Source organism: Cervus canadensis, chromosome 22 (assembly GCF_019320065.1).
Source record: "Cervus canadensis isolate Bull #8, Minnesota chromosome 22, ASM1932006v1, whole genome shotgun sequence".
Taxonomy (NCBI): Eukaryota; Metazoa; Chordata; class Mammalia; order Artiodactyla; family Cervidae; genus Cervus; species Cervus canadensis.
Genome location: NC_057407.1, coordinates 4,389,726 through 4,406,542, shown reverse-complemented (window position 1 = coordinate 4,406,542; position 16,817 = coordinate 4,389,726). Strand labels below are relative to the sequence as shown.

Here is a 16,817-nt window from a genome sequence, read left to right as displayed (position 1 = left end):
GCTTGGAATTACTGGTGATTTCTATGCTTACGTCGTTGGAACAGTTAACCTGACATAAAGGCATTGCTTTGTCAACAAAGGTCCATCTAGTCAAGGCTATGATTTTTCCAGTGGTCATGTATGGATGTGAGAGTTGGACTATATAAAGAAAGCTGAATGCTGAAGAATTGATGATTTTGAACTGTGGTGTTGAAGACTCTTGAGAGTCCCATGGATTGCAAGGAGATCCAATCAGTCCATCCTAAAGGAGATCAGTCCTGGGTGTTCATTGGAAGGACTGATGTTGAAGCTGAAACTCCAGTACTTTGGCCACCTGATGTGAAGAGCTGACTCATTTGAGAAGACCCTGATGCTGGAAAAGATTGAAGGCAGGAGGAGAAGGGGACGACAGAGGATGAGATGGTTGAATGGCATCACCAACTCGATGGACATGAGTTTGGGTGAACTCCGGAAGCTGGTGATGGACAGGGAGGCCTGGCGTGTTGCGGTTCATGGGGTCACAAAGAGTCGGACATAACTGAGCGACTGAACTGAAAGGCAACACAGAGGAAAGTGCAGCCCAAGGGAGACCTAGAAGCCAGATAGCCTGGGCTTCCCTGGCGATCCAGTGGTTGAGATCCCCCTGCCGGTGGAGGAGACGTGGGTTCCATCTCTGGTCTAGGCTCCAGGGCAGCTGAGCGGATGAGCCACAGCTACTCACTGAAGCTCGAGTGCCCTGGAGCCCGATCACAGCAACAAGAAAAGCCACCGTGATGAGGAGCCCTAGCGCCAGAGGGAAGGGTGGTCCCCGCTCACTACAAGTAGAGAAAGCCAGCGCACAGCAAGGAAGACCCAGTACAGCCCCCTCAAAAGCCAGGTGACCTTATCTGAGCACCTGCACCCAGTCATGCCCGAAGTCCTGAGCTTTTCATTTATGGGAGCCAATCGTGTCTTCCTTTTGCTTCGGTACTATTGAGTGTGATTTCCTGTCTCCTACAGATAAAGGAATCCTGACTGACATCACCCACCTAGGGAGACAGAGTAGAGAGGGGCAACGATAGAGATCCCAGCTTTTACCTGCCCCAGCCCCTCCATGGCACTAAGGATCTCCCTTCTCAGACTCCTGCTGCCTTTGCCCGCCTTGGAGGAGGAGGGTCATTTGGGAGCTACACCTTCATCCCATTCCCCCTTCAGATGAGGTCCCTGGTAGGGCCAGCCCGGAGCCGAGGCTCTGGTAATGCAAAAAGTCTCTCATCATCTGCTGAGTCCAGGAAGCACACTGGCTGCATAAAGCCTGAAATCTCATTAAAGTCAGTTTTAAGATCCCTTTTTGCAGATAAGGAGGCTTCCAAGAGGTGACAAAATTTGCTTGCAGTTTCACGGGCCACCTGGATCTCTGTGACTCCAAGGATGGCGCTTTTCCCATTCCTGGGCCTGCTCCCCACAGCCTAAAGCACTCCCAGGGGGCTGTGATGGTTGCCCAAACCCAGAAACCCCAGGGTCAAGGATCAGATGAACACTGCCCCGTTTCCATCCATCCTGTAGATAAAGAGCTTGAGAGTGACAAAAACCACCACTACCAACACCAAGGATAGGAGCTGAGCTTTTAATACCCCAATTTGCCTTCGTCTCCAGGCAGAGCTGGGGAGAGGTAGAGCTTCCCACTTTGGTTATATAGTGGAGGAGGGGCATTTATGAGGCGGCTCAGTTCTGATGTCCCAGAGTCCCAGCCAGCCTCGCAGCAGCAAGGACTCTCTGGAGGGGGAGAATGGATTGGAGCCGCTGAAGGCTTGCCCAGCAAGGGAGCTAAGATCTGTGACCTGTGAACTTCCCCGGGGGAAGGTGGGTCCAGCCGGATTTCCCATGCTTTTGTTTTTAAGCTCTTTTTGAGACAAAGGTGAGGTTGGGGACCCAGCTCTTCATTAAATGTGGGCAGGTGAACATAGCTTCTAGAAGCTCCATACGGGCCCAGAGATGCTGCAGCCTGGGTGCTGGGCAGGAGAGCTAGTGGTTTCTCAGAAGCTGAGAGCAAGACCTGTCTCTCTGTGGGTTGCATTGGAAGGGAATGGCCTGCGCATCATGGGGGCTATGTACTGGCCGCAGACTCTGGTCCTCTGATGTTGTTTTTCTTTTTCAGGCCTGATGACTGCATTCTGCATTTCCTTGACTGTCCCTCCCTGTGGTCCACCACCCGGCCCTCGTCTGGCCTTGCCGTCTGTCTAATGTTTATAAGCCTGACGAGGCTGGATGCTTACTTAGGGCCTTGCCCAATCTCAAAATGGTCGCTATCAAGAGGAGATGATCATAGGAATGAATTACTTATATTAATTGATATTATTCATAATGTTAACTACAGTCTGTCCAGCTCCTTACTATTTACAAAGAGCTCACACACACGAGTGCATGCACACACACACACACACACACACACACACACACACAATCTCATTTGATCTTCCCAGCAGCTGTGTGAGGAGAGATTTGGAATTCCCATTGTATGGGGGAAGAAAGTGAGGCCCAAGGACAAAACAGCTGCTCAAGGCCATCAGCCAAGGGCAAGCTGCTGCTGCTGCTGCTGCTAACATGTGAGAGGATGGCTGTGCCCTCCCGACCCGTTCATCTCTCCATTCACGTCTCCATTCATTCCTTCCTTCCTCCACCTAGCATTTATTAATAAGCACCTACGGCGTGCCCCGTCGTGTGCTACTCACTTATCCCTAAGCTGGGACACTTTTCCAGAGCAAGAGTTCTTGTGTAGCTGAGAGATGAGCTGAGGGGGAGCGGAGCTACAGCGGGCCCCCGGGAAATCAGGACTCCTTATCGGGCGCCCCTGCAAAGTGAGGCGCCTCCCGTTTCTCTCATTGATTCTTTTGCATTTGGTTGGTTGGTTTTTGTGTTTACACTCAGGGAGCCTGTGAGAGCTGGTTCCAACAGGCGCGGCTCCTGATGGAGCTGCTGAGGCTGGGGTAGGGGTGGGGGCTGGGGGACTCCTGCGGCGGGCCACGGAATCCCTGGAGGGGCTTAGGCAGGCGCCACCTGGCTGGTCTCTGTCTTGGAGACGGTGGTGGAGGCCTCGTCGTCACCCAGTGGGTTCTTGCCACAGCAGAGGGTGGTGAGCATGCAGTTCCGGAACTGGAAGGAAGAGGTAGGGTTAGGGTGAGGGGTGGTCAGGGTCCCCCAGAGTCTGGGTGGGAAATGGCATCGTCAGCGAGGTGTGCCTCCTCTCTCTTCCTGCCTCTGGCCCTCCCAGCCTCCACTCCACCCGTCAGATGGCTCCCTGCAGGAACTTACTAAGCCTCCCCAGCCCCACCCAGAGGCGCTGGGGCCAAACCCAAAGGGGCTTTGTCACTGGTGATGCTCCACAATGCCCTCAGCATGCCAAGGGCCATCTGGAGATTATCCCATTGAACCCAAGAGTTTAGGATTTCATCCTTTCCGTGGATGAAGAGAGTGAAGCCCAGAAAAGGGAAGTGACTTGCCCAAGGCCACACAACTAAAACCTAGCAGAGGTGGGATTTGAACCCAATCTGTCTGACTCCAGGTTTTCCCCACGACCAAAGAACCTGCAGAGGAACCACTGGTCTCTGTTAAAAGGACCACTTTATCCCTTCATCCCTCAGAACGAGACGTTTTAGCATCCTTTGGGGCTTTGTGGAGACTGGCACCTGTTCCCAGGCCCAGGTCTTTGACCATCTGGACTGTTAAAGCTAGCCTCCAGAACCTTCTGAACTGCCACTTGTCTCCTGAGCCAGCATCAGAGGGCTTGCTAGAAATGCATGTTCCTGGGCTCACCCTGAGCTTCTAATCAGAAGATCTGGGGGTTGGTCCAGGAATGTGCATTTCTCCCGGATGACTCATGATTACCCCAGGGAAGACCAACTCCCCTGCCCATTTTGCAGGTGGGAAGACTGAGGCCCAGTTAAGACTGCAGCTTCTCCGCCTGTCGCCTGGGGGAACCTGGCCCCTTCCCGCCCCACCAGCAGGCACCTGCTTGTTCATCATGATGTAGATGACGGGGTTGTAGACGGAGGCAGACTTGGCAAAGAAAGCCGGGAGGGTCATGAAGATGGGGCCGAAGTCAGAGCCCTGATGGGTGAAGATGTAGAACGCCACTCCGGCATAGGGCACCCAGCAGATCAGGAAAGCGATAACCATGATGATAACCATGCGGGTGACCTCCTTCTCGGCCTTCTGAGTGGTGGCCGACTCCTGCTGCTGGGCGGCCGCCTGCGGGGACACAGCGCCTGGTGTCCGGGCTCGAGGCTCCTCTGGGCTGGGGGGCTGTGCTCAGCCTCATCCATGCTCTTGTCCCCCGCCCCACACAGCACTGGCCCCCCAAGGGCCCTACCTCCTTGACGGTGAACACCAGCTGCCCGTAGCAGAAGAATATGATGATCAGGGGGATGGTGAAGTGGACCACGAACATGTAGATGACGAACGACTCGTTGTTGACCTCCGGCTTGAGCGTGTAGTAGTCAATCCCACATGAGCACTGCATGCCCTCCGGAATGTACCTGAGGACCGGGGAGGGGAAGGGACCGCAGCGGCAGAAGAAGACCTGCATGTGAGGGGCTGGGGCTGGGCCCAGCTGACCAGAGTCCTCTGCCAACGCCCGCGGCAGGGCTGGTCTCACTCTGGGCCTCACTCTCCCTCTCTGTAAAATGGGGATAACAAACCTCTCCCTGGCTGTGAGGCTCACATCTACTGAGATAAGGGATTCAGATGTGTGGAAACAGTGCTGTTGCCTTGTTTGGCACCGTGTTATCCTGGGACCCTGGTCTCTCCCGGTCTCTCACTCCCAGCGCCCCTACTCTGCCACTGTGCTTCCCTGCCTGGAGCTTCTTCACCCAGCCTGCCACTCCCGAGTGGCCGGAGGCCAGGCCTGGGACCATGAGGTGGGTGGGGAGAAGGGAAAAGCTCCCAATGTCTGTATTGCAGGCACCCAGATCTTTCTAGGCCACTCAGGGTAATTAAGGGATCTTTGCACAGTTTCTGGAAACAAGAGGCCCTGGGGCGTGTGGTTAGAGCGTGTGATTTCAGAGGATGGTGACGCTGAACTGACCTCGGGAAACCCAGTGTCCATTAGCTGCGTCCACGAGGATGTAACTAGGCCAGACTGGAGAAGACAGGGGGCAGGGGTGGGGTTTTTTGCCCCTTGCTAAATTGCTCGGGAGAGAAAACACTGGCCCCAGGAAGACTGAGAGAGGAGGAAAGGGGAGAGAGATGGCCGTTTCCTGGAAGTAGAAGGGCACGAAGCCTCTGGGAACCCACAGAGTCCAATCTCCCAAGCCACGTTCCACCCCACCGCCATCTCATCTCAGCCCGTTGGGGGTTAACGGCTGAGAGTCTTGCCAGGACTGGTTCCCAGGGCCACACCGTCACACCTGCACGAGGGGGGGCTCTGCCTCTGCAGGGGCAGAGGCCTGAGGTCAGAGGAGCCGCTCCCGGGGTCCTGGACCAAAGAGGATTGGGATCTGGCCTGGCTTAGTTGGGGATTAGGGGCACAGCCAAGGTGAAGGGTTGGGGCGTCTTGGAGTCTCCTTGACACGGGGAGCAGCCCCGTAGCGACGTTGGGGGCTGACCCTCTCTTCCCTGCCCTAAACCTCAACCCTATGACAGCTGCCAGCTCGGGGGGCCTGAAACCAGGCAGCAGCCCACCCCCCCCAGCCGGAGGACCCTAGGAAGCGCCCCGGAGACCCTCCTCCCCTCCTGCTCAGTGATGTTACCTGGACCAGCCGACAAGGGGGGGCGCGGCGCAGGCCAGGGCCATGACCCAGGTGAAGGCAACGCCCATGATGGCGTGGTTCTCCCCGAAGCGGAAGTTGCTCATGGGCTTGCACACCACCACGTACCGCTCGATGGCCAGGACCACCAAGGACCACAGGGCGATTTCACCTGCAAGGCGGCCGGCCATCAGTCAACCCGCCGTGTGGCTGGACCTGTCTGTCTAAGGAGGGGGTGTGCTCCTCCTGGGGATGGGGAGGGCGGGGTCGACCAGGAAGGCACCCGGGGAGCAGTCCCGGAGCACGGACTTAAGGAGCGTAGGGTCTGGACATGGACGAGGGGAGATGGCGGGGCAGACGGGCCGATAAGCCACGTGGAGTAACTCCCAGGAAGGTTAGTGCAGCCAGAGTTCTGGTTCACCGGGAACACGGCAGTTGACTCTTGGGGTCATGGCTGAGAACTGGGAGCCCGGCATGGAGTTTTCACAGAAGAATGTGTCCTTCCTGGGGCCACTGGCAGAGTTCCAGTCACAGGGGACAGCAGAGACAGCAGGAGCAAGAGGGGGAGGCCTCCCTTTCCTCCTGGGCAGCGGGCCTCTCGCCTCCAGGGACATGGGACACGCTGGGCATGGGCGACCCTCTCCTGGGAGCCAGGGAGCTGGAGAGTGTTTTGCTCAGAGGGAGGAGGAGGAATAATAATGATGGGGTTCAGACATCTGCCCCGCACATCACCCTCAGAAACTCAGGAGGGAGATGGCCCTGGGGTTTACCAACCGGGGCATTTCCCAGAGTTAAAGGGAACGCCAGTGGGTACTCCAGGCCCGTGGTTGTCGCAGAGGTGTGCCCACCTGTGTGTGGCATCCTTGTGGCCTGAGACTGGGGGATCGCAGTCACCCAGCAATGGCCAGCGCCCCGGGAACAGGGCTGAGGCAGGGCCTGGGCGCACGTGGGAGAGAGGAGACAGAGCTTCCTGTGTCTGGTGCCGGGCTCTCTCCATCCCCCAGGCTTTGTGACGACAACCTCCCGTGTCTCCTGCTTGCCTGAGAGGCGTGTGTCCCCGGGGGACACTCCTGGGTCTGAGCCAGGAGACCCAGGCTCTGGGCACTGGCCTGCCACATTCCTGAATCACTCCTCCCCTCTGCACACTGCAGTTTTCTCATCGGCTAAGTGAAAGTGAAGTCGCTCAGTCATGTCCGACTCTTTGCGACCCCATGGACTGTAGCCCACCAGGCCTCCGTCCATGGGATTTTCCAGGCAAGAATACTGGAGTGGGTTGCCATTTCCTTCTCCATCGGCTAAATGGGATCTATTCATCTGTTTTTCAGTGAAAATATTTTAAAAGCATGGCTCACAGCTACACAGATCACCTCACCAGGTCTACTGGCTCCCTGTGAATGGACTCCTCAAGGCGGAAAGCCTTCAAGTAGAGCAGAGAGCCTGGAGGCAGGCTGGGAGGGAGTCAGAGGGAAGCTGGGGAGGGACCGCGCCCGGCGCCCGGTGCAGGCAGAGGCCGGTGCCTGGAGGACTGAGGACTGTCATCCCGCCCCGGGCTGGGGCCCTGAGCACAGACACCCGTGTTGTCCAGCTCTCTGTCCCCAGGACCCGGCGTGGGTCTCACCCAGCCCCGCTGCTCCAAGGGGACCAGAACCGTGGCCTGAGGGGCCACAGAGAGAGTGGGCTTGCCACTCAGCCTTGCCAGAGACTGCCTGCGACCCCAGCGAGGCCCCGGACTCCTCACATCTGTCTCCTGGCTGGAGGGCGAGACAGTGACCCCAGTGCCAGTGAGATCACGTGCTCGGTGGCCGCCGTCCACCAACGCTGGCCGAGCTCGTCATCGCTCACCCAGCGTTTACTGACTGAGTAAGGGAGGGCTTTGGATCCTGGGCTCTCGTCTACCATCCGCAAGGCTGGGGCTGTCCCCACACACCCCCCTGCCACACCCAAGCTCCTGGCTCCTGCACACACACAGCCGCCCCTGCCCAGCCCACTGCACCCGGCTCATACCGCCCAGGGTGGCAAAGAAGCCCTCCAGGTTGCAGCCCGTGGGCCCAAAGACGAAGTATCCGTGCAGAGAGGTGTAGAGGGTCGTGGTGAAGCCCCCGAAGACCATGAAGAGGTCGGCCACGGCCAGGTTCAGCAGGATGTAGTTGAGGGGCGTGCGCAGCTTCTTGTGCTGGACCGTGACGTAGAGCGTGAGGAAGTTGATGGGGAAGCCGAGCACGATCAGCAGGAACATGTAGGCGGCCAGCATGGAGAACTGCCACGGCTCGGCCAGGTAGTACTGTGGGGCTTCAAAGGGGCTGCGCACCACACCCGTCTTGTTGGAGAAAGGCACGTAGAAGTTCGGGCCCTCCGTGCCGTTCATGGCTGCGGCCCTCGCGGCTGCCCGCCGGCGGCGCAAACCCAAGGATGCTTCTGAGGCCGGAGCTCAGCCACACGGGGCTCCGGCTGGATGACTCCGGGCTCTGACTACCCCCCCAGGCCCTTATAAAGTGACCTCCCCTCCCTAAGCTCCCGGCTGAATCAGCACCTGGGAGATTGGGGGCGTTATTAATCATATTAATCCTCACTGCTGCAACAAGGGGCCTAATTGGCTTCCAGGTGGGGCCAAGGTGACTCCAGGTAAAAGGCTGTGGTTGGGGAGAAGGGGGTGGGGGTGCTGGGGACCCTGGGAAAGAGCAGAGGCCTGCCTCCAACTCCCCTGTCCCCCTCTGTCATCTCAGCTGACGGCCCTGGCCTGGCATTGGGACCCCCGGCTCCAGGCCCACTTCCCTCCAGCTCAGGGCCAGCAAACTTCGCCTTCCTCCTGCCTGGCCCACGAGCTCCCGGAGGGCAGAGCGCTGGTTCTTCTGTCATCCCCTCTCTCAGCCCCTGAGCCATCCCTTCCCCACCTGGGTCACCTCTGGGCTTATCCAGTCACCACACACTGACAGTGCCCACTGACAAGGTTGTGAGCTTCACAAGTGCAGCGGGGCACTCTGGGGATGGGACGCAAGCCCCACGTTGCCCAGGAGCTCAAAAAGCATTTGTTCCCTTGATCTGGAGTTCACTCACTCACTTGTTCAAACCGACATTTCTGTGCAGGCCACTGGGGGAGCCGAGGCTCCAGGAAGGAGGAGCTTATGGGCTGGGGAGGACTTCCGTGTGGGAAGACTCGCTCCCGACCTGGGGAGGGGAGGCCACCGGCCCGTGGAGACGTCCAGGGGGACAATGTTTAGAGGGAGGGGGGCACTTTGCCAGGTTGCCAAGTGGGGATGTCAGCATAGACTGAAGACAGAGGCCCGGCAGAGGCCTGAGGCCCGTCTGGGATGTGGGCTGGGGTCAGCTGGGGTGGGGCTTAGTGACAGGGGCTTTATCCAGGGGAACTTGGGCAGATCTTGGGCACAAAAAAGTGTCTCAAAAGCCCTCAAGGATGAACTGAAGGGAGTGATGGTGGAGGAAGGGCCCAGGGCAGAGGTGACCGAATCAGGGAGGCTCTCAGGGCTCCTGAAGCAAGGCCTTGCCTGCAGGAGGTGAATGGGGCCAAGCCTGTGCCGGGCACCAGATCCCTGCGGTGAGCAAGGAGGTGTGGTCCTGGGCGCTCCTGTGTGGAGGGGAGGTGGGCCCTGGGAACAGCACACGGGCCACGGCTCGGGACTGGGGTCAGGCTAGGCTGGGGCCGTGGGCCTTGGGCGCCACGTGATCGACAAGCCATGATGGCGTACCCCAGGACAGCATGATGAGCTCAGGGTACGAACAAGGGCCCCATCTACAATAGGATCATGAGGACCCCTCCCAGGAGTAAAGTGGGGTCATGGGCAGCCTGGCCTTCGGGGTCCCCAATGACCACGGCCCAGCTGTGAATTTTATCCCGCACCAACTGTGTTCCACACAAGATACTCAGTTCTGGGGGACACAGTGGACAAGAAGGACCAAGCCCCTGCCTGTAGGACGTGTCCTTCTGTGGGGGTGAGGAGGGGGCCCCCACAAACCATGAAACAAATGACAATAGGGTACATTCAGGTGGTGACGTCCTCCTGACACATAGTCGCCCTGGAGCTGCCCAGGGGGGCCTGAGAGCTCAAGGATGGAAGGAGCGCTGAGGGGTGGAGCTGATCAAGGAGAGAGAGCGGCCAGTGCAAAGGCCCTGAGGCAGGGAACGCAAGGCTGGCCAGGAAGCGTCCCAGTGTCCGGGACCTCCGTGGCCGAGGCTGCCTTGTGCTGTCTCTCTTCCCACCTGGGATGTCCTCACCTGTCTGCTCAGAAACGTGCCCCCTTCCCTGCAGCCCACCTGGGGCTCCAGAGCCCTGCTGTCCCGGGAAGCGGGCAGCGTCAGGACTCGCATGGGGAGCCTAGTGGTATGTGCGCTGCGGGGAGGAGCAAGGGGCAGGCAGGCGTGGCGGGTGGGTGGGGCGCGGCCGCTCAAGGTGTAAGGTGCTTGGCGCAGTGATTAGGCCCATCGCTAAAGAGGTCAAGGTGAAGCATTTGATTCTGACACGGCCCCTGGTGGCCGGACAGAGGGACAGACGACGGACTCCCTGGGTCAAGGCCAGCACACGCGGCCCTGCCCTGGCCAGGCTGAGCCCCCAACCCTCAAACTCATGACCTTGCTTGTTACCCCCTAATGCTTATGACAACATGGAAGCTTTTAATTCCTATTCTGTTCATGGGTCTCGTAGGCTGTAACCCGAGCCCCCAAGGGTGGGCTGGGGTCTGTCTTGCTCATCACAGGGCCCCAGAGCCCAGCTCGAACACGGCAGGTGCATGTAAATTGTTTCCCCTACTTCAGCGGTCTCCAACCTTTTTGGCACCAGGACCAACTTCGTGGAAGACAGTTTTTCCATGGACCAGGGGTTGGCGGGAAGGGATGATTTCAGGATGATTCAAGTGCATTACATTTACTGTGCACTTTATTTCTAATCTAGCACTGCCACTGATCTCTCAGCAGGTACTGGTCCATGGCCTGGAGGTCAGGGACACCTGCCCTACTTGAATGAGCTGGGATTTCTGTTTGGTGCCCAGGGCCTGGCACATGACAGGTGCCCAAGAACTGTCTGTGGACTGAGCAGATGGATCTAGGTTATCACAGGAAGTGCTGCCTTCCTCTAAGACTCAGGCCCACCCTCCGTAAGAGAGTCTAATACTCCACTCTATCACGGTGGTGATATAGGAGATTAAAGGTCATCCCTGACATGATGGACGTCTGCTCTATAATGCATGATAGACAATTAAAAACAAAGAATGCTCTTCCGCTTGGAGGAGTGGGCTCACAGAACGACAGGAAGGTCGTTAGAAGTCACCTACTCTGACCCTCCGTTGCAGGTGGGGAGACCAAGGCCCCCAGGCCACAGGGCCTGGCCGCTCCTGCCCCAAAGGCAGCTCTCAGGAAGACCGTCCATCATCCACACCGGGTGCCAGTGATGAAAGTGGGTTGCGCTGGGGTGCTGGAAAGGGCCCGACTCAGTTGTTCAGGCCTGGGCAGCAGCGGCGGGGACAGCACTGGGCTCAGTCGCCAAGAGAGCCTGCAAAGGCCCGCCGCCCTCCTCAGTTCGCTGGGACTAGGAACCTCCAGGATCCACCCCCACCTGAAGGGCAAAGCTGCCCGCTGTCCCTGCCCGGGCCCGGCTCACAGACCTACAGACCCGAGGAGCAGGTCCCCCTGTCCTCCCACAGGGGACCGCGGCTGTCGGCCACGAGGCTGGGGGCAGCCCAGCCCTCCCTTCCCTGAGCCTGCTTCCTGCCGGGACCAGTGAGCTTTGCTGACTGTCACCCTCTTCTGCGTGGGTGCGCTGAGTCCCTTCAGTCCTGTCCGACTCTGTGAGACCCTCTGAACTGCAGCCCGCCAGGCTCCTCTGTCCATGGAGTTCTCCAGGCGAGAACACTGGAGCGGGTTGCCGTGCCCCCCTCCAGCGGATCGTCCCGACCCAGGGATCGAGCCTGCATCTCTTACATCTCCTGCACTGGCAGGCGGGGGCTTCACCACCAGCACCACCTGGGAACCCTCTTCGGAACCTGGTTCAGTTCACAGCCGTGGAGGGCCCCTCCAGCTCTCAACGTGCCTGTCCTACTTGGTACCCGACACTGCCAGCCGCATCTGACTTGTCTCCCGACGGCCTGCCCATCCCGGGGTAGGTGCTCAATGAACAAGTGTCCAGGGGAGGGACAGCTCCTCCCAGTCCCGCGAGGAGGCCTTGTGCCTCTGACCACCGGGGAAACGAGCTTCCTCGGCAGAGCTGGGTAGAGGCGGGGGGAGGTCCAGCCTTCCGCTTGGGCTCTGCCGTCCCCACTGCGGGGCCGGCCGGAGGGAAGCAGGGAGCACACGGGGGGGTGGGGGGCGGCAAGCGCGGTGTGGGTGACCTTCCGAGCCTCCGCCCCCTCTCGGCCAGGCGCAGAATAGGCAGTGAGGGGCGGTGAGCGGCGGGGCTGGGGGTGGGCGTGTTGGTTGGTCTCTGCTTCCCCATCCCGGCCCCTCGGCCCCTCTGGGAGGCCAGGTGTGGCGAAGGATTAGGGCTTAGTGGGCAGTGGCGCACAAATAGCTCTTAAGCCTCCACGTGGAGGTGCTGCTTGGTCAGCAGCATCCTCTCCACGGCCCCCCCATCTCCCCTCACTGCTGAGCCCCACCACCTGCGTCACCACAGCCGAGTGAGGCCTGAGACTGAGCTGCCAACTCAAGGGGGGAAGAGCGGAGGGGAGACCGGCTCTCTGCTTTCCATCTGCCTCTCCTCCCGCACCACCCTCCCCAGAGTCTGGCCGAGGCCGGGGGCTGGGGACATGGAGGTGAATCCTAGGCCAGTCCCTTCTCCCCTGGTCCCCCCTCAAGGAGCTCCCCATCTTCAGGCAGGGGCAGCAGCCACGGGGAAAACGGGTAACCGGGAGAGGTGAGAAAATGCTCCCGCCTCGGTGCTGCGGGAGCCCAGAGGAGAAACATCAAGGGCCAGGAGGGAGGGGACAGCTGGGCCAAGGCCCCCGGCTGGTGGAAAGGCGCTGGGGCCCTGGAATGGGCTGGCAGGGGAGACCAGGGGTCTCGGCGCCAGGTGGCGGCCAGCAGAGCTGCTGAAGTTATGACAGGCAGGGCAGTGGCATGGTGGAGCCCATTCTCGATGTCCTGGGGTCTGGTGGAGGACATCAGGGTGTGCTCGGGCAAGTGCTGGGCCAGGGTGGGAGCCCCGCCTGGCGGTGGCCCCTCTGCCAGGGCTCCTGAGTATCTGACGGCGGGGCTGGCCTGCGCGGAAGACCATCTGGCGCATGCCCACCTGTCCGGGAGCCCCAAGGGGCCCCCGGCTTCGGCAGCCTGGCTGGGGGTGGACACGGGCGCCGGCTGGCCGGCTGACTGAGGCTGAGCTCGAGCTGGGACCGTCTGAGGTCTGGCCCAGGGGCTCTTTCTGGCCGCCCAGTCCCCTCTTCCTCACCTACTCCTTCCAGGAACGAGGAACAGTGCTGAAGACCCTGAGACAGGAGGTCGGGATGCAGTCGCGGCTGGCCCAGCCTGCGGCCGCCACTTCTCTGCCAGGACCCCATGTCCTCGTGGGGAGATGGGGCGACATCTCAGGATGCCCGCGGCTGAGGCCTTTCCTTCCTCGCCTTCTGTGGCATGGGAAGGGGTCGTGGTCACTGACACAGACCGAGGCTGGAACCTCAGTGTCAGAGCTGGAGGGGTCTCTTGCACGGATGGGCCAACAGCGGTGGAGAGAGGGCTGGACCTGCCAGGGCCCTGCCCAGTAAGGACACAAGAGGAGCAGGATGCGACACTCACACGCAGAGGCTGTGCCTGCCTGTGACCCTGTCTTGGCTCCATAAATATTTGATGAACGGAAGAAAAGAGAATGTTCCCGAGCCTCAGTCTCAGCATGTGTTCAGTGGGCATCCTTGAAGACGCCTCAAAGTCCTCACTCGGGGCCAGACTTAACAGGGAGCTCGGACTCAGGCCTCTGGAGCTCAGCTCCTCTGGGGCGGCAGAACCCGGCTCGGCGCCCCCTCGTCTGCGCTGTCGTGGGCCTCGAGGACGCACGCTGGAGTCGCAGGCTGGGACCCCTCCCCCCCCCCCCCGCCTCTAGCCGTGAGCCATCTGATCTGTCGCTGTGATTGACGCCTGTTAGGTGGTGGGGGGCTGTTTGCTCCCTCTCCTCTTTCCCAGCCACATGCGAGTGATTTCAGCTCAAGCAACGTGCTAATGGAAATCCTAACACATTAATAAATGTTTAGCGCGCGAGAGAGCATGCATGATCGTAAGTAATTAAGACGCTCAACGGAGGAGTTCTGTTGGCACAACTGTCTGGCTCCATCTCTTTCTTTTCCCCGTCACCTCCTGAGAGAGCTGCAGGGGGTGGCAGGGGGAGGGGCCGGGGTCCAGCCCTGGACTCACCCCTGGGGGGCCCCCACCCCGCAGCCGCTCCCCTCTCCTCAAGTGTCTTCATCCCTCCCTTTGGAGGGGACCTTTGCCCTGCTCGGCCTGCTTCATGGACGCCCTGCAAAGGATCAGTATCTAATCACCAGGGTGGTTTTCCACACCTTCCCTGGCAGCCCAGTCCCCTTCCTCCTGCCGTCAGGACTTTGCATAAAGCTCTGGACTGCTCGCTGCCCCAGCCGGGAGGAGGGTGAAGGCAGCGGCCTCGGGGAAGGACCGACCCCAGCACCTCCGCCCGCCCGCCCCTAGGGCTGCAGAATGGGAAGTCACCCGCCCTCCGTCACAGAGCTGAGTGAGAACCGAGCCAGCATATGAAACAGGGCTGGCAAAGAAAAAGGTCCCCAATAAATGTCAGCTCCCCTCCCCGGCTTCCCATCTGCCCTTGAGCTGCCAAATCGGACGCTTTGCTGACGCTCAGGGGACGGGCCCTTCCTGGAACCTCATGTGGGACCCACCTGCTCCGGGCGCTGCAGGAAGGGGCAAGCTCAGGTCACGTGGAGGACCTGGGGGCAGCTGGGGAGGAGGGGGGGCCTGGTCTCAGTTGGGAAGTAGAGGACTCCGCAGCCCCCGGGAGCAGCCCTGTCAGCCACCTTCTTTACAGCCAGGTATCTCATCTTCTCCTTGAGATGGAGCCCCTTTCCGCCAAAATAAATAAATAAATAAATATATATATTTTAAAAACCTGTTCCCCTACCATTCCCATATTGCCATTTTGATTAGATTATATTTTAAGAGCACACAAACGTAATGTTCCTCTCGGATCAAATTAGAAAAAAAACAGGTGCACTTTTGCATAAGGAAATTAAGTTGCAGACAATATGAAGATTTGCTAAAATGCAGACACTGATGAAAATAAGTAGCCCTTTTATTTGTAATTATTGAGGCAATCTGTTCGCAAACTGTACATGTGAATGGTCTGACAGATCCGTGGACTCCGGCAGACTGCCGTGAACAACTCAGAGCCGTTCTGAAAGGAACAGATTTTTTTTTTCTCTCTCTCTTAGAAAATACATGTTCGCTCTCTTCTCCATCTCCTGGTGCTATTCACAAGACACAAAATGCCATAAATAGGGAGGTTCGTGGTTACACAAGGCCCCTCCCTAAGATGCACACTTGATCAGGGCAGAAGACACATTCTGAGTTTAACTCTTCCTTCGATGGCCCGATGGCCCAGCTGAGCGGGGCGGCGGTCCTCAGGGGGCTGGTCAGGGGCCGGGGTCGTCCGCACGCCTCCGGCAGTAGGGGCAGCAGGCGTGCTGAAGCAGCAGCAGCTCGTAGTCCTCCGAGTGGAACATCTGAGGAGAGACGGCCGTGACCCCGCAACCCTGAGCGTGCAGCAGCCCCGAGCCGGGTGGGGACCACCGCCCTGCTGAGGGCAGGCGGCCTGGCAGTGAGTCGGGCCAGAAACACCGAGTCCTGGCCACCCTTGTCTGAGGCCCCTCCTGGACGAAGGGCAGGTGCAAGGAGCACAAGGTCAGGGGGCAAATCCACAGCAGACGGTCCAGGGATGCACGTGAGGCTGGGGAGGCGACTGAGGATGGCCAAGCCTCTCCTCCAGCCAGGGGGCCCTGGCCTTGGCCGCTGAGGGACACGTGTGCTCCCCCCCGGTTGCCTGGCCTCCCTACAGGGACCGTCCAGGAAGCGCAGCAGCAGCTGGAGGGAAGGACCGGGGAGCACACGCGCGCGGCCGGCAGCGGCCGGGTACCTGGAAGCAGGAGGGGCACATGGTGATGGAGGCGTCGGGCAGCAGGGAGCGGAAGTACTGCCACTGCAGGGGCGGCGGCCAGCGCTTGATGAGGACGTCCCGCCGGCTCATGGAGCGCAGCACGGAGCGGTTCACCACCACGGGCACGAACTCCGAGCCGCCTTGCTGCAGCCCGGGTGGGGAGAGTGGACGGGGCCTCGCTCAGCCGGCGGGGGGACAGGCGACCCCACAGAGGACCCCTGAGCCCTCCCCTGCCTGTCCGGTCCCTCGGGAGAACCCAGCTGGCCGTCTCTGTGACCGGGAGCCCGCCTCCTTCCCCCGGGGGCCCCAGGGGGGAGTGTGCAGAGCAAAGGGACCTGAGCCAGGCCTTGGGGTGGTGGGGGGGGTCTCAGCAGCCCGTCACACAGGGGTGCCCGCACCTCGAAGCTCAGCTTGGCCGTGAAGGGGTCGTTGTCCCCCACGGAGTCCATGCTCTCGTCCAGCCTCAGGGTCTGGGCATCTGGGGGGCGCTAGTCAAGGACAGGGCCTGAAGCCAAGGGAGAGCCCCCCCTCCACCCAACGCATTGAGACTCACAGGCCGGGGGCTCCCTTTGGGCCTGTGTGGGACCTTCCCCACGGCTCAGGCAAGGACGGCAAGGCGCGCGAGAGGCTTTCCCCACGGAGGAGAGGCCTGCTCACATGGAGCCCGGCACGCAGATGGGGGAGACAGCGAGGAGCTCTGAGGGCTTCCACTGCAGCCCCCAAGACCCGGCATGGCCCACAGAGGCCGCTGAGATGCAGCATGGGAACCAAGGCCTGCGGGTTGTGGGAGCTGGAGCAGGTGGGCTGGGCGGGAAGCCACAGCCCCTAGCACGGCCGGTGGCTCCTGCAGTGTCTCCCCACAGCTGCTGGGCAGCCTCGCAGACCCTCTTCGCAGAGCAGGGTGAGCATGCCTGGGGATCCCGGGGCCGGCCAGCCTGGGCCAGAGGTGCCCAGGCCCCCGCCCCCCAGGGAAGGGAGGCTGCAGGTGCGGGGTCAGGGCGGGCCA

At 60.2% G+C, this 16,817-nt stretch overlaps 2 protein-coding genes across 5 annotated transcripts in view; both read right to left on the bottom strand.

Annotated features, from left to right (window-relative positions):
• Positions 1-1,580: 1,580 nt before the first annotated feature.
• RHO (rhodopsin) lies at positions 1,581-8,161 on the bottom strand. The gene is made up of 5 exons (XM_043442909.1): positions 7,707-8,161; positions 5,706-5,874; positions 4,328-4,493; positions 3,967-4,206; positions 1,581-3,111 (listed from the first exon to the last, which is right to left on the bottom strand). Exons 1-5 carry the CDS (start codon positions 8,065-8,067, stop codon positions 3,001-3,003), a joined length of 1,047 nt encoding a protein of 348 aa, XP_043298844.1. The 5' UTR covers positions 8,068-8,161; the 3' UTR covers positions 1,581-3,000.
• A 6,771-nt stretch (positions 8,162-14,932) lies between these two features.
• IFT122 (intraflagellar transport 122) overlaps positions 14,933-16,817 on the bottom strand; it is a 65,411-nt gene continuing 63,526 nt past the window's right edge. For 3 of the 4 annotated variants that reach the window (XM_043442166.1, XM_043442163.1, XM_043442164.1), the window contains 3 exons: positions 16,210-16,289; positions 15,791-15,955; positions 14,933-15,380 (listed from right to left, as the gene is read on the bottom strand). In XM_043442166.1, the coding sequence (XP_043298101.1) occupies positions 15,291-15,380; positions 15,791-15,955; positions 16,210-16,289 (335 nt within the window). In that variant the 3' untranslated portion in view covers positions 14,933-15,290. The other variant, XM_043442165.1, reaches the window with a different exon arrangement.